Source organism: Herpailurus yagouaroundi, unplaced genomic scaffold (genome assembly GCF_014898765.1).
Source record: "Herpailurus yagouaroundi ecotype Mexico unplaced genomic scaffold, PumYag 141, whole genome shotgun sequence".
Taxonomy (NCBI): Eukaryota; Metazoa; Chordata; class Mammalia; order Carnivora; family Felidae; genus Herpailurus; species Herpailurus yagouaroundi.
Genome location: NW_024412396.1, coordinates 66,419,997 through 66,434,171, shown reverse-complemented (window position 1 = coordinate 66,434,171; position 14,175 = coordinate 66,419,997). Strand labels below are relative to the sequence as shown.

Here is a 14,175-nt window from a genome sequence, read left to right as displayed (position 1 = left end):
AATAGAGATACTGGTTACTTTTATGGCAATTGCTGTTTTTCTAGTCTTGGATTCGTTTCATACGTCCATCTCTGTATTTGTCTCTCGATACTGTTCAAATAGTCTAGACCGGAGACAGCCACTTCTACACAACCAACATGCTGAAAACCTGCCTCTCGGCTTTTAAAAAGCAACTGAAGTTAGATAACACCCTCTGCCATGACTAAATATTGAGGAGCTGAGCTTTGACAAGCCCGTACTCATTTGAGTGAACAGGATATACTGAATGCATCATCAGCATAAAGCACTGCAAAGTTTCCACAAGTATACTCCCCAAAGAATGCTAAGAGAAAAAGAGATAACATTGAATGTACGATTCCGACTGTGGGAAATAAAAACCTCTTCACAGAAAAAAGTGGGAAATTTTTAAACTACAACAAAACAGTAACAGTGACTGGAACTAAAGGTATTCTTTTGTCTGTCTACTTTTTGGCATTTCCTAAATTTTCCTTAATAAGCAAATATATGTACGTATTTTAAAAACCTAGTATTTTTTTTTAGAGATCTCAATTTCCAGTCTATGATACAATGGTACATTGTCTTAACACTTTTGGGGATTGCCAGCTAGAAGAATTCATGCAATTCCTAAGAAGAAGGCAGGGAAAGGGCATTGAAATATTCAGACTTAACATAAAAGAAGTAAAAACCAAGGAGTAAGAAGATATTACCTCCAGTGATTCATCTTGTAATAATGTTATCAGTTCTTTATGTATTAAATATACTCCAGAATTCAGAAGTTTAGAGACCTAGAATGCAGCAATAAAGTCTCTCAGATTTAAAACTACTAGACATCTAAAGGTTATAATAATAATTTTACAAAATACATCCCTGTTAGATACTTCTTCTGAAATGAGACTAGGTTACAACATACATATAAAAATTAGATTTCTAGAAAAATTAATTGCATACAAAACCAGCTTTTTAGTCTCCTTTATGACACTCTGGAGTGTGGACACGTGAGAATCAGCAAGTAAGTGCCCACATGGGCGCAGCAAATGTAGGAAGGATTTATCAGAGTCATAATTTCCGTATCATAAGCAATAAGCCCATGGATGCCTCCAGCTCATATTTTAAAGTCTTACAGCGGCCAACAAGGTCTCCCAGGATAGTGCAGGCACATGAGCATTCGCCCTGGCTCAGCACCTCCTAAAGAGGGCAAGTTCTACGGAAGGTCTGTGTGATGCAGGGACAGAGGGGAGTCCCAAGCAAGCAAGACATCAAAGACTTTTCCCATCAAAGACTTTGATCACCACAAAAGGAGCTGGAAGGGTCTAAGCTAAACTCCCCTGTGAACAGGTGTGGGTTTTTTTCCTCCTCCAGACAAAAACAGAACTCACAATGATAAATCCACCAGTTTCTACTTCTTTCCTTCCTTCTTTCTTTCTTTCTTTCTTTCTTTCTTTCTTTCTTTCTTTCTTTCTATGTATTGGGCTTCTGGGTAAGATTTCAATGGGCAGGAGGGGGTGGGGGGAAGTATTTTAAAAACCTCTGCTCTACAGGGTTGTTTCTGACTCGTTCAGAATATTTTCAAAATACTATTTTTCTGAAAAACAAGAATAAAGTTAGGATATAGGAAAGTAATTATCAGAATTTAACAACAACCCTGTGAGGAAAACTTAAACTCACCAGTGGATTTTCACTGCTCAAAAGGACAAACCCAGACTAACAATTCATTTTTGGAATAGAGGATCGTGAACAGCCCACCTACATGGTATGACTGAGGGAACATGGCAACTAGCCACCCAGCAAATAGCTAGATCAACAACTGCCAGACTCACTCCTACCAGTGAAATATTTTTATGTACCCATTTCAAGATGTTTCTCTCTCTGGTGCTAACATGTGATGTCCACTACAAAACACAAATAACGATGAAATTTTAAAGGGAGAAAGATAAAAATAAGTAAAAGCTCTAATACTACATAAACATTGCGTTCTCAGACACGAACCTCATGAAACCGTCTCTGGACCATTAATCTAATAACTACAAGCATGCACGGTAACCAAGACTAAATGCTCACTTAAGGCGCACTGGAGACAGAGATTTCACTCAGCCGGCCAGTGCCCTCTGTCCCGCCCCATCCTCCAAAACATACTGTGCAACACTGGAAGTATTTTAATTAGTTACACCATTGAAAGACAATATTTCCTAGATTTTGCACAATGAACGTTTCGTTCACCCCAGAAAAAGTGTTATTCAGAAGAATACTATCACCCAACAATCAAGAGTCTCAAGCAACATAATCATGATGCTACGGGCTCCTCGTGTGCTTATAGCTAATCAAACAATGCTCTGATGTAGGAACCCAGTGCAAGGAAGGGGCTGAAATATTCTCATTGAGAGTAAGAATATTTAGATACCTCTTGTGAAGACAGGAAATATTTTATTGTGCCATTTACAAAGAGACATTTATATTTGGAAGTTGATAACTTACAGTTTATATGTGCCTACTGCAACTATGTAAGCATACACGTGCTTCCTGGGATCACCCAAGACACGTATCCAGATTTCAACCTCTAGGGTTAAGAAGTTAATTATATTCATCGGAAATGTTTAAATTCACTTTTGCTTCTTCCACTCAAGAGAGTTATAATAGCTGAACCTAACAGGTATGTTCATAAAACGTGATCCATTTGCACGAAAAGCAATAAATAACCTGTCATTCGATTTTCCGTTTACTCTCAAGTTCTTGAGTTTAGATGCAAAGTTAAATATTAATACTGTAAGGCATATAAAACCTGGTTTTACTTCCAAACCAAAGATACCCATATTCACACCACAATGTCTGGCTTAAAGTCAGCACTTAATAGAGGTACGCTGAATGAATGGATCAATAAATGGTAAATGAATATAATGTGCTTATGTAAATGACTTCTGTCAACATACTAAAAAGAGAATTATGGAAATTTTAAAATAACAGTTAGGACTAAAACATGAAAGCGATATGGAGCCCATATCATATAATAAACCTTTATAAACAGAAGTGTACAAAATATCCAAAACTCATCTAGCATTCATAGGTGGAATTAACAAACGTCAAGTGCTAACACTTCTTCACACTTACTTCATAAAAGCAAATGGCAATAGTGTATCTGACTGGTACTTCAGGGTCATGACAAAGGCAGAAGAATGTAGAATAGAGTTCCATGTGGAAGTTTTTAGGATCAACAAAAACAATCATGGCCTGGTGGAGGTGGAAGGGAGAAGATGAGTGGGAAGGACAGAAAAACGTGCATCAATACCTAATATTACAATCATTTCATTTCAATTGAAATCATGTCCTCTACATAATAATTTAGGTGGAAATCACATTTGGAAGATCCAAATGCATGCATACGGCTCTACTTTATACATAAAGTTAAATGTAAATTATACTAATATTACTCAGGACCTACTGTCTACACCAGACATAAGGCTAAGCAGCAGGGTCATAAATGGCCGTGGTTTTTAATGCTATCTATTCAGATATTTTAAAGTTATCATCAAAACCTTTTGTCAGTACAAATACATAATCTATTACCGGAAAGTTATAAGCACAGTTCTTCCGTACTGAAATATATTTCTTCTCCTGCTCTAGGATTTGGGGTGGAATCTGATTTTCATTGTGTCCATTTTCTTGTTGCAAACCCAGCGTACACAGCTTCTTATAAAACTCCAAAAATCGCAAGTGTTGATCTGGAGTAAAAATTCCTAAAACAAATATAAAACCTTTGTTCGACATTTTCACTGAAAACAAAAATAGAGAAAAGCAAAATACAACACTTACGTAACGGGAACCAAATACTCAAGTAAACCGTTAAAGACCATAAATAAAAGCAACAGTGAGGAAAGAGTACCGCTTATGGAGAAATTCAATGGGTCTATTGTTTCACCTTATGTTGATTTTAAGAACACTTTAATTTTAACAGTATAAACTATGCAATGCAGGAATGACGACTGAATGTCTGCAGCACGTATCACACTACAGACCACTGACGAGTCACTACAATAATAATATATAAGGACCATCACTGCAATTTACTTCTGGTAAATATTCTAAAATTGCCTGCAGAAAAGACATGTATGTGTATCTGCAGAGAAAAGAGTTTAAAAACTCAACCTAAAAGATGGCAAAGTAAACTCTAAATATTTTTGATCCACAGACTCATTCCACATTAATAAATTATCTTAGAGAGCAAGGAACTCATCATATACTGCAAACCTTATTTTCAACGGCCAATTAAAAGTCTATAATATACCTGCTGAAAAATGTTTTAGTATAGCAGATGGCTATAACTTAATTTATGCTTACATTATTACAGGAAGCTAAGAACTGAGTAATATGTTCAAAATGCCAGGTTATGAGTATTATTCTAAATTCTAAGCTGAACTGCTCACATGATATATTAATTACCCAACAAATAGTTAATAAGTGTATACTTGCTATGCACCAATAGCTAATATAACTATGTCATATGCCATCCGATACAATATTTTATATGAATATAAAATATTCAGAAACTTAAAGGGCCATGACTACTTCTTTCGGTCACTGTTCTTTCAAATAGGTTCTGTTAGGGAAAAAGTCATTCTTAACTGTGCTCTAGATTGTGCTACCAAAAATCTAAGACTTCTTAAGATTTTACACCCTTAAAGGATAGGTTTCACAATTGAGGAGCTGCAGTCTAGTGGCTGAGGCAGAAGACAAAGGAAAAAAATTATCCACGATCTTGAAATTCTCAGGGCATATCATACCATAGAGTCCATGGCATAGTTTTCCTAAATGGAAAGATAAGGAAATAAGAATGGATTCGTCCGCTTTGAAAGATTTTTCACAAAATGATTTCACCAAGGGAAGGATAGTTTGACTTCTGTCATCTGGAAAACAAAACAAAACAAAACAAAACAAAACAGACTTTAGATCTAGTTGCCCACACTGCACATGGAGAAATGCATACATACAGATTCCAGAAAGGAAAGTCGCTGGGTTGGCCACGCGGCCACGGAACACGTCGGCAAGCCCTGGTCGCAGAAGTCGCAAGAAGAGGGCTGAGATCGGCAAAACCTTTTCACCCCAGGCTCAGGGGCTCGGACTCGTGGCGGGCCACCGGGACCACATGTCAAGAGTGCTTACAGACTAAAGAGCTTTGAGGACTGAGGCTTTGAGGCCGAATAACTACAGAACCCCAACACCGCGGACGTGAACGGAGGACCAGCAGGCTCAGGCCGCAGGTCTCACGTGTTAGCGCGTAACTCACGCCAGGGGGCAGCTTTTTCTGACTGAAAGTGTTAGCTTATAATATGTCCTGTTTATTGAATTTCTCCCCTTTTACTTATATGGCACTTCCTTAAGAAGTTCATTGATATTGTGGGGGCGTCTGGGCGACTCAGATGGCTGAGCATCCGACTTCGGCTCAGGTCACGATCTCACGGTTTGTGAGTTCGAGCCCGGCATCAGGCTCCGTGCTGACAGCTCAGAGCCCGGAGCCGGCTTCGGATTCCGTGTCTCCCTCTCTCTCCGCCCCTCCCCTGCTCGCGCGCTGTCTCTGTCTCAGCAATAAACATTAAAAAAAAACTTTTTTTTAAGAAGTTAATCCATACTTTAAGTATGTCTGCTTAGATTATAAATTTCTCATATATCCCACCGACATTTACATCTTGATTCTAAATACTCTGAATTTCCCATAATTCTCTTAAACTGTCAGAAAGGAATCGCTATTAAGGGTCTGACAAGACTAAGCAAAATGCTGCAACAGGTTTATTGGTATTATTATGACTGTTACTATCATTACATTTCAGGACCACATCTAGCATTTTAACTAAATGACATTTATTAGACATTCATTGTATTCCGTACAGAACACGCATTATCCTAAGTAGAAGTAGAGGGATGAGTAATAAACGGTCTGAACTTGAGAAACTCACACCAGCAAAGAAGCCAGACACACAAACTATCACAAGACGACGTGATCGCTATTCTCATAGTTGGTATAAGGCACGGGTCTGCAATTTTTGTAAACGTTCTAGGCCTCACAGTGTATCTGTCCTAACGACTCTGCCGCTAGGGCCCAAAATCAGCTGCAGACAATACAGAGCCACGTGGGCATGGCTAGGTTCCAATAAACTTTATTTACATAAGCAGGCAGCAGCAGGATCTGGCCTGCAGACCACAGTTGGTGTACCCCAGGCATAAGATATTTACAGAAATAATCAGAGAGGAGACTGTATTTGCAATGAGCACTGAAGGAAGTTGGTTAGGAGGAAAACAGAAGGGAGAAAAAACAGGGAGAAAAATGAATATGCAGAAAGGCTGGAGGTGTGAGCGAATTTCACGTGCTAAGGGAATGACAAGTGGTACTGGAATGACATTCCCTGAAGGAATGGCAGGGGAAACCGTGAACATAGGTTACGCCCAGATCTGTTCACAACCGAGCGTGGACAGTGAGGGGAGAGAGCAAGGAGGGGGCCAAGGCTCCTAGACTGAATGCCCAGGGGTGCCCCATCATCAGGACAAGGAGATTCACTCACTCATCTATTTTCACGTATTATAGTTCTTACTCCTCTGGCTCATCATATAGGCTGAATGATTATTCTGGAACAATCATACATAATTATTGGCCACACTGCAATAATCTTTAAGAGGCTCTCCTAGTTCAGGGTAAAATGTCGTTCATCCAAGTAAACATAATCCTATAATTACACAACAGAGTTTCGCACCCAAGTACTTGACATTTACTCCTCCAAATTTTACCACATCAAAATGGTTAATGTTTACTGATAAATTAACGTCCAGCATTCGTCAAAAGTCTAGTCATATACTCACAGAGGAGCTAATTGTCTCTGTGATGTCTTTGTGATTTGACTGGCACAACACGAAGAAATACCTCCTTACCCATTCCCACTCAAACACCTCATCCCAAAGTTTTCCTCCCCACGGCCATGAGATTTCTAGCATTAAAATATTAAGGAAGGAATATCACTGCTTTAGTCAACATCTTTCCTAGGGTCAATTAGTTAAGCAAGTTAAAGGCTAATTACCAAACCAATTCTTATCTCCCCACACAAGGCAGCTAAACATGGATGAGCGAAGAGAGAGAGGTATGGAACATGCAGTAACACAGGGTGCCAGGAAGGTAAAAGCAGCCACAGAGAAGGTGCCACAAGAGAAAGAACCAGAAAGAGACAGAGAGGAAGGGAGGCTTAATGTTCATCATAAAACAACATAAGGAATTCCATCCCTTATCTGTCTTCACTCCCCATCAGTTACAAAACAGGGGAGAACACTGCTTTCAGAAGCAAAGGTGTGTCCGCGGGAAGATTTACCTGTGTCAAACACGTCAAGCAGATTAACCAAAGTTTCGAAAGCAGCAAGCCGCACACTGCTGCCTTCATCCCTGGAGAGTTCTATTAGCTCAGGGAGCACCACGCTTTTTGTAAGTTCTGTCCTGCACAAGAAGCAACAGAAGACAATAAATCAATTCAATGAATTATAGCAAGAACTTATGAAGTGAAACTCATGGGGCCAGGTACTGCAGAGAATAGGAAAAATCATAAAGATCCGGCTCCTGCTCTCCAGAAGCTTGCAATCTGGCTGGAAAGCATGATATAAACATAAGAAACATTAACAGTAATTGTCTAATTACTTAAATCAATTCTACTTCCACCAGGATAATATTATTACCTGCAGAGATCTTAATGACTACAAGTTTATACTAAACTTTATATATTGTAAAAGTTTTCCATTTTAAGCAACTTCAGCAAATGATCTGGACTAGCCAGAAAAATCTAACAGCAGCGACCACAGAAGCCTTCACAAAATCTTTTTATCTAGATTTCAAGGGATGCATTACTTTTTCATTCACCTAAAATACAACACTACAGTAACTAATTCCTACATAGAAGAATGATAACAGGACACTAGACGCTCTCTCTGAAAGAATGAAACACAATACCCATGCTTTCGGGACATACTCAACATTTATAATACAATCACCAATGGTTCTCATTAGATACTTTAATCAGCCACTGCTTATTCACCAAAATGAGATGCTACTACAATGACCCGTGCTGATAAGGGAGACTTATAATGTGATGCATTATCACGTGTCCTTCCTAGACACGTGATGGAAGACGGCACGAATTATAATTTGACAGAAAATGAGAAAGTCGCTGAGAGTGGCAGAAAACCTGAAAAGATTTAGGGCAGAGCACAAAGACTCTAAAAGAACGCTGTCAAGCAGAACTTTCTGCTATGAGGGAAATGTTTACAAACTGTATTGTGGCCACATGTGGCTACTGAGCATGTAAAATAAGGTCAGTAGGGGCGCCCGGGTGGCTCAGTCGGTTGAGCGTCCGACTTTGGCTCAGGTCATGATCTCACGGTTTGCGAGTTCGAGCCCTGCATCGGGCTCTGGGCTGACAGCTCAGAGCCTGGAGCCTGCTTCGGATTCTTGTCTCCCTCTCTCGCTGCCCATCCCGCACTCATGCTCTGTCTCTCTCTGTCTCAGAAATAACATTAAAAAAGATTTTTTTTTTAATAAATAAAATAAGGTCAGCATAACTGAGGAACTGAAGTTTTAACTTTATTTTACTGAATTTATATAGCCAAACATGGCTAGCGGCTACCTTATTGGAGAGCACCGGCTCTAAGGACTTGCGCAATCAGAGAGCGAAAAACTGTTTCTAAGAAATTAATCTATGAAAGGGGGGGAAGGTGGTCAAAAGTACAAACTTCCAGTTATTAAATAAATAAGCCATGGGGATGTGCTGTACAGCATAGTGACTATAGTTAACAATACCGTACTGTATATTTGAAAGTTGCTAAGAGACTAAATCTTAAAAGTCGTAAGAGAAAAAAATTCTGTAACTGCGTAAGGGGACAGGGGTAGCCAGACTTACTCCGATAATCGTTTTGCAATGTATACCGACTCGTGTTGTACCCATGAAACTAATCTGTTTTATATCAATTCAGAATGTGTTTGCATGCTGTTGAAAACCTTGAGTTTATTAAGAATGAAAGACGGTAGTTTAAGATAAAGATCTCATCCCTATTTACAGGCAAAAGTTACTTCCATTCAATCTTTCAAATGACTTTTCCCCCCAAGAGTGGTATACTGATGCAAACCCAACTTAATTATATCTGGGTATTAAAGATAAAAACGATCAGAATCAAAAGGTCTTTAATAACTGCACAAGGATTTCTCAATGCTGAAAAGGCAAAGTGAAAAAATCAAATCTGTGTATCATCAGTGGTAATAAGGACATGTCAGTTTCAACCTACCAACACCAACGGGGATTTCTCATTTTCAACTACGTTAAAGCCACTAAACACTATGGCACTATGTATTAAAAGAGCGCTTTTATAGGTTATCAAAATTTTAAAAAACATAAGAGCTATATAAAAATAGATAACCTATAACCCTCTACTTAAAGAAACTTTGAAAGTTTCTGATAATGTACGGCCTCCAGGCTTCTATCCTGTTGATGTTATTATATACATCCTCTTTGGGCTTCAGCTTCCTCATCTGTAAAAAAGGAACAATTACTATCCATCCAACAGATGATTGTGAGGATATTAAGCTCACACAAGTGCTTAGAAGAGTGTCTCACACATGGTAAATATTATCTAAGTGTATACAAATGTTATTCATAAATTTTGATATACACTAATTCTTTATACTTATCTCTAAAAATGGAATAACACAGGTAAAATATCAGCAAAAATTTTGTGTATATTATAGAATTCAAAAAGATTCTAGGTTTATGCTTCTCCCAGTAGGACACGAAGATGTTCCTGTGCCTTTGCTAGCACTAAAGATTTATCATTAACTTTTCTGATTTCATTGGTAAAAGGAGGATTTCACTATTGTTTTGTAAATATCACATATTATTCAGTAACTGTCTGTCTACTTGACTACATCTCTGGTCAAACTCTAAGCACCTGGACGAGAGGACTGTATCTTTTTCATTATTACATCATCCATATGTAACCCATAGCTTATGGTAGGTGCTCAATGCATATTCATTAAATGCACAGATCTCTCTACAACTAATGAGGTTGAACAATGAGATTGAGTACACTTACATTTCTTCTTTATGAAGTATATTATTTGTTTTCTTTGCCGGTTTGTCACATTATAAAAGTAAAAATAAGGCATCGTGGCAGACCCACACACGTAAGATGCAAATATTCTCTCATTAGTTCCTCTAAACAAGCTGGATTAGGGCTGAGTACCTTCTTCAAGAAGCAGATGTGGGCTATACACTGCCTGTGCTGGTATATTTATGTGAATATCCTTTTCTTGACTTCATATGCAAACTCCACTCTGGCTAGGGCAGAATTGTAGGTCATTATCCTTTGTACTAAAAATGCCTTTGGCATGTAAGGATTCGGAACAAAAATCTGGGGACGGCCTGATTCTATTATTTGTGTAGGAGTCCAGTCTTATCAGCCAACATGCTAATAATTATAACCTAACCCTTCCATGACATCAGAAGGCAGGGTATGTAAAATACAGGGTGAGGGATAGCAAGATGAATGAAATAAGCAAGCTTGCCCAGATGGCCAACCTGGAATTCTGGGGTCTCGCTGTGTGATCCAAATCTACCCAGGTGCTGGCCATGATTTGGTGCCACCTGACGGTAGCAGCCTGATCAAACTAAGTACCGATGAAGGATGATCCTGAGTTCCACGGTTGGCCTGGTCAGCAACAGCAATTCAAGGAAACTTCTCATCTGTTTGTGCCTTTTCCATCGGCCTTTTTAAGGAGCCTAGGCTGAAAGAATCATCTGGGCACCCAATCATCTCCATCTCTTTGTTAAGAAGATAAAGTTGCTTAGCCCTCCCCTACATCAACGCCCTTCCAATCTGACAGAAGACAAAACTCATGGGCAGAGGACAAGAACCAATCATCAGTCCCATTATGTCTGAATTCTACAATCTGCCTCTGACAAAAGCAATCACGGATCTGCTTTGTGTCACTGTAGTTTGTATTTATCATACAGTATATACTCCTTTTGTATCTGGCTCGCTTCCCTTAACATACTGATTCTGAGACATATCCATGCTGTTATACTGCATGTATCAGCATGGCATTCCTTTTTCTTGCTAAATAGTACTCCACTGTATGGACATACCGTATTTTATTTTTCCTTTCATCAATCGGTAGACATCTGGATTGTTCCAGTTTGGGTGTTACAAATAAAGCTACTATAAACATGTGTATCTAACACAGCTCTTGTTATGGATATATTTTCACTTCTCTTGGGTAAATAATTAAAAGTAGAATGGCTAGGCCGTATTAAAAATGTTTAGCTCTGAAGTAAATGCCAACTAGCAGTATTATATCATGGGAGATTGGAAGGTTGTTGATTTGATAATATTCAGGAATGTGATAAGTTTCAAATTAGTCTTTATGTACAGTGTGAGATAAGAATTAATGTTCATTTTTTTTTTTCTCATGAATATCTAGTTATCCCAGTACTGTGTTTTGAAGAGATTTTCCTCCTTGAACTGCTTTGGCATTCTGTTGAAAGTCAATTGGCCACATATATATGTGTGTCTATTTCTGTTACTCTCTTCTGTTCCACTTATCCATATCTATTTTTGTATGTATCCTGAAACATCTTTAAATCCATTAATTAGTTCTAATAGTGGTTTTGTAAATTACTGAGGATTTTCTATGTAAACAGTGATGTCATCTACAAGTAGAAATCATTGTAAATTACTGAGGATTTTTCTATGTAAACCGTTCTGTCATCTACAAGTAGAAATCATTTTACTTTTTCCTTTCAGATCTTTAGACCTTTAAGATTTTTGTTTTCTTGCCTTATTTCAATAGCTAGGACATCCCATACAGTGTTGAACAGAAGTGATAAAAACTATCTTCGACCTGTTCTTACCTTAAGGAAAAAGCATTCAATATCTACCATTAATTATGACGTTAGCTGTAGGTTTCTCATACATGCCTCCTGTATCAGATTGAGGAAGTCCCCTTCACCCCTAGCTTCCTGAGAGTTTTTATCACGAACGGATGTTGAAATTTTGTCATACGTTAATAATGGGGGCATTTTCAGGTTATCTTACTTGTCATGTCACCAGAAATTTGATCAATTTCTTCAAAAGTATATTCTTCCAGGGCACCTGGGTGGCTCAGTCGGTTAAGCGACTGACTTCGGCTCAGGTCACGATCTTGCAGTTTGTGAGTTCAAGCCCCACGTCGGGCTCTGTGCTGGAGCCCGTTTCAGATTCTGTGCCTCCCTCGCTCTCTGCCCCTTCCCCACTCACTCTCTGTCTCTCAAAAATGAATAAACGTTAAAAAAATTTTAATTCATTTACAAAAGTATGTTCTTTATTTCCTATCTGAGCACTGTATGTTCTTCCCCTCCAACACTGAAGAATCTTTTTGTAGATTCCACATTTGTTTCTTTTTTCTCTTTAGTCATCCCTGTATAAAGAGAGGTCTATTCCATACGGTTGTTTTCCTGCAAACACATGTGCACGACCTCTTCGTTATACTATTCACTATTGATCTGATTATTCTAAGAACTGTCCTCTTTGATCCCAAGCTAGTGCACAACCCAGCTGGACAAGAATCTCTTAATTTTTCTTCCTGATCATCTTATTAAATGAAGAACAATTTCTGGTGCTCATTTCTGATTAAACTAAAGTGGTCAGTAATTGCTCCCGTGCCAGCCACAACAAACACAAAACTACAAACCCAAGTCTGTACTGTTCTTGGGCCCTATTCCCATACTTCCTGTTCCCAAGTGCCTTAGACCACAACTCCCAGCACAGTAGTGGGCAGCCTCTCTCTTAAATCAGCAGCAGTCTCGGAAATATCTCTTCCCACCTCCTTTCACTCATCTCAGGGCTTCTCCTAGCCTTGTGTGTAGAAAATTCCTGTTGGTGGTTATCAGAGCTTAACAAAAGTCCTAATTTCCAATGCCAAAAGAAAAAAACTGTATACGTCTCTTTAGTTTTATATATTTATCAAAGAGAGAATAAAAAATATGAATCAGATCATAGTAGTTTTTAGCCATGACACCATGAAAATCCTATGATTATAGTCTAATAGTACATGAGAATTCAAAATTAAATGAATTTAATCAGGCAAATTAATTTTTTGAGTGAATTCTAAGTTAACAAGGTAGGTAGATTCTAGCTTTGCTTTTGTAAATGAATCCTTAAGCAATAATTCTATATTAATTTTCAGAAGGCAAATGTGAACACATCTGACCAGCCTGTTTTTAACAGTGGCAAAATGTCAGATGACAAAACATGGAATACAAAAAGACAATGATATATTCTCCTGGTAGGTTCTGATCGTGATTAAGGAGCACAGAACTGGGCAAGACTGAATTATTTATGGTCCACAATGATCCAGAGTCAGCCTAGCCTAAGAAGATCTATCAGAAAGAAGCTAGTTCTGAAATCAAAATTAGAGAAAGGATTACTCTGTTACATTGTTAAGCTTCTAACACAACACTTAAATCCTCCGATTCAGCAAGGTGGACAGGACAGAGGACCTGAATCTGTATGACATTCTGAAGTCATCCCAAAGCCTTAAATACTGGCCCCCATTTTTTTGTTGTTGTTAAGAACTATACAAATGGCAACAACCTGATTGTCCCTGCTTGTGAAACAAAGAACCAGGTGAAAACAGTGCAACTTCTATTAAAAAATAAGAGGTCTCAATGTTTTTTCTATCAATTTAGGATCCTTTAAAAAAAAAAAAAAAACTATTTCCCATGATGGTTCTGAGATAAAACTTCCTTTAATATCATACCTTAACATGAGATCAGTTTTTATGGGCGAAGAGGAGAATATCAGCCCTAGGCATCTCCTTCCTGAACCTCACACAACCAAAAGGCAAGAAAAGACAGTGGAAATGCCAAGGTGTACAGGAAACAAAGACTTCCACTGAGTAAGCCCATCTGAGAGGACCCAATAATATGTCGTTCGCCCAAAGGAATGCTACTGCAATAGTCCAAGCGTGGTTTATATTGGGACATTTTCCCTTCTCGGATCTAGGTATCTGGATGTTAACTAAAGCCAGTGAAGGTGAGAAAGAAAGAAATTAACATGAAGTAAATGCTAAGCAACTTCACTTTAATCTAATCTCTTTTAATCCAGACACATCAGGAGGTACTTGTTGTT

The 14,175-nt window shown here is 38.4% G+C and overlaps 1 protein-coding gene across 6 annotated transcripts in view; it reads right to left on the bottom strand.

Moving 5' to 3' along the window:
- The window catches only part of PPP4R4 (protein phosphatase 4 regulatory subunit 4), a 110,221-nt gene that overhangs the window by 36,942 nt on the left and 59,104 nt on the right, over nucleotides 1-14,175 (bottom strand). For all 6 annotated transcript variants that reach the window (XM_040478137.1, XM_040478139.1, XM_040478135.1 and 3 more), the window contains 5 exons: nucleotides 7,341-7,462; nucleotides 4,773-4,895; nucleotides 3,559-3,728; nucleotides 3,103-3,222; nucleotides 708-785 (listed from right to left, as the gene is read on the bottom strand). In XM_040478137.1, the coding sequence (XP_040334071.1) occupies nucleotides 708-785; nucleotides 3,103-3,222; nucleotides 3,559-3,728; nucleotides 4,773-4,895; nucleotides 7,341-7,462 (613 nt within the window). The remainder of the gene's footprint in view (nucleotides 1-707; nucleotides 786-3,102; nucleotides 3,223-3,558; nucleotides 3,729-4,772; nucleotides 4,896-7,340; nucleotides 7,463-14,175) is intronic.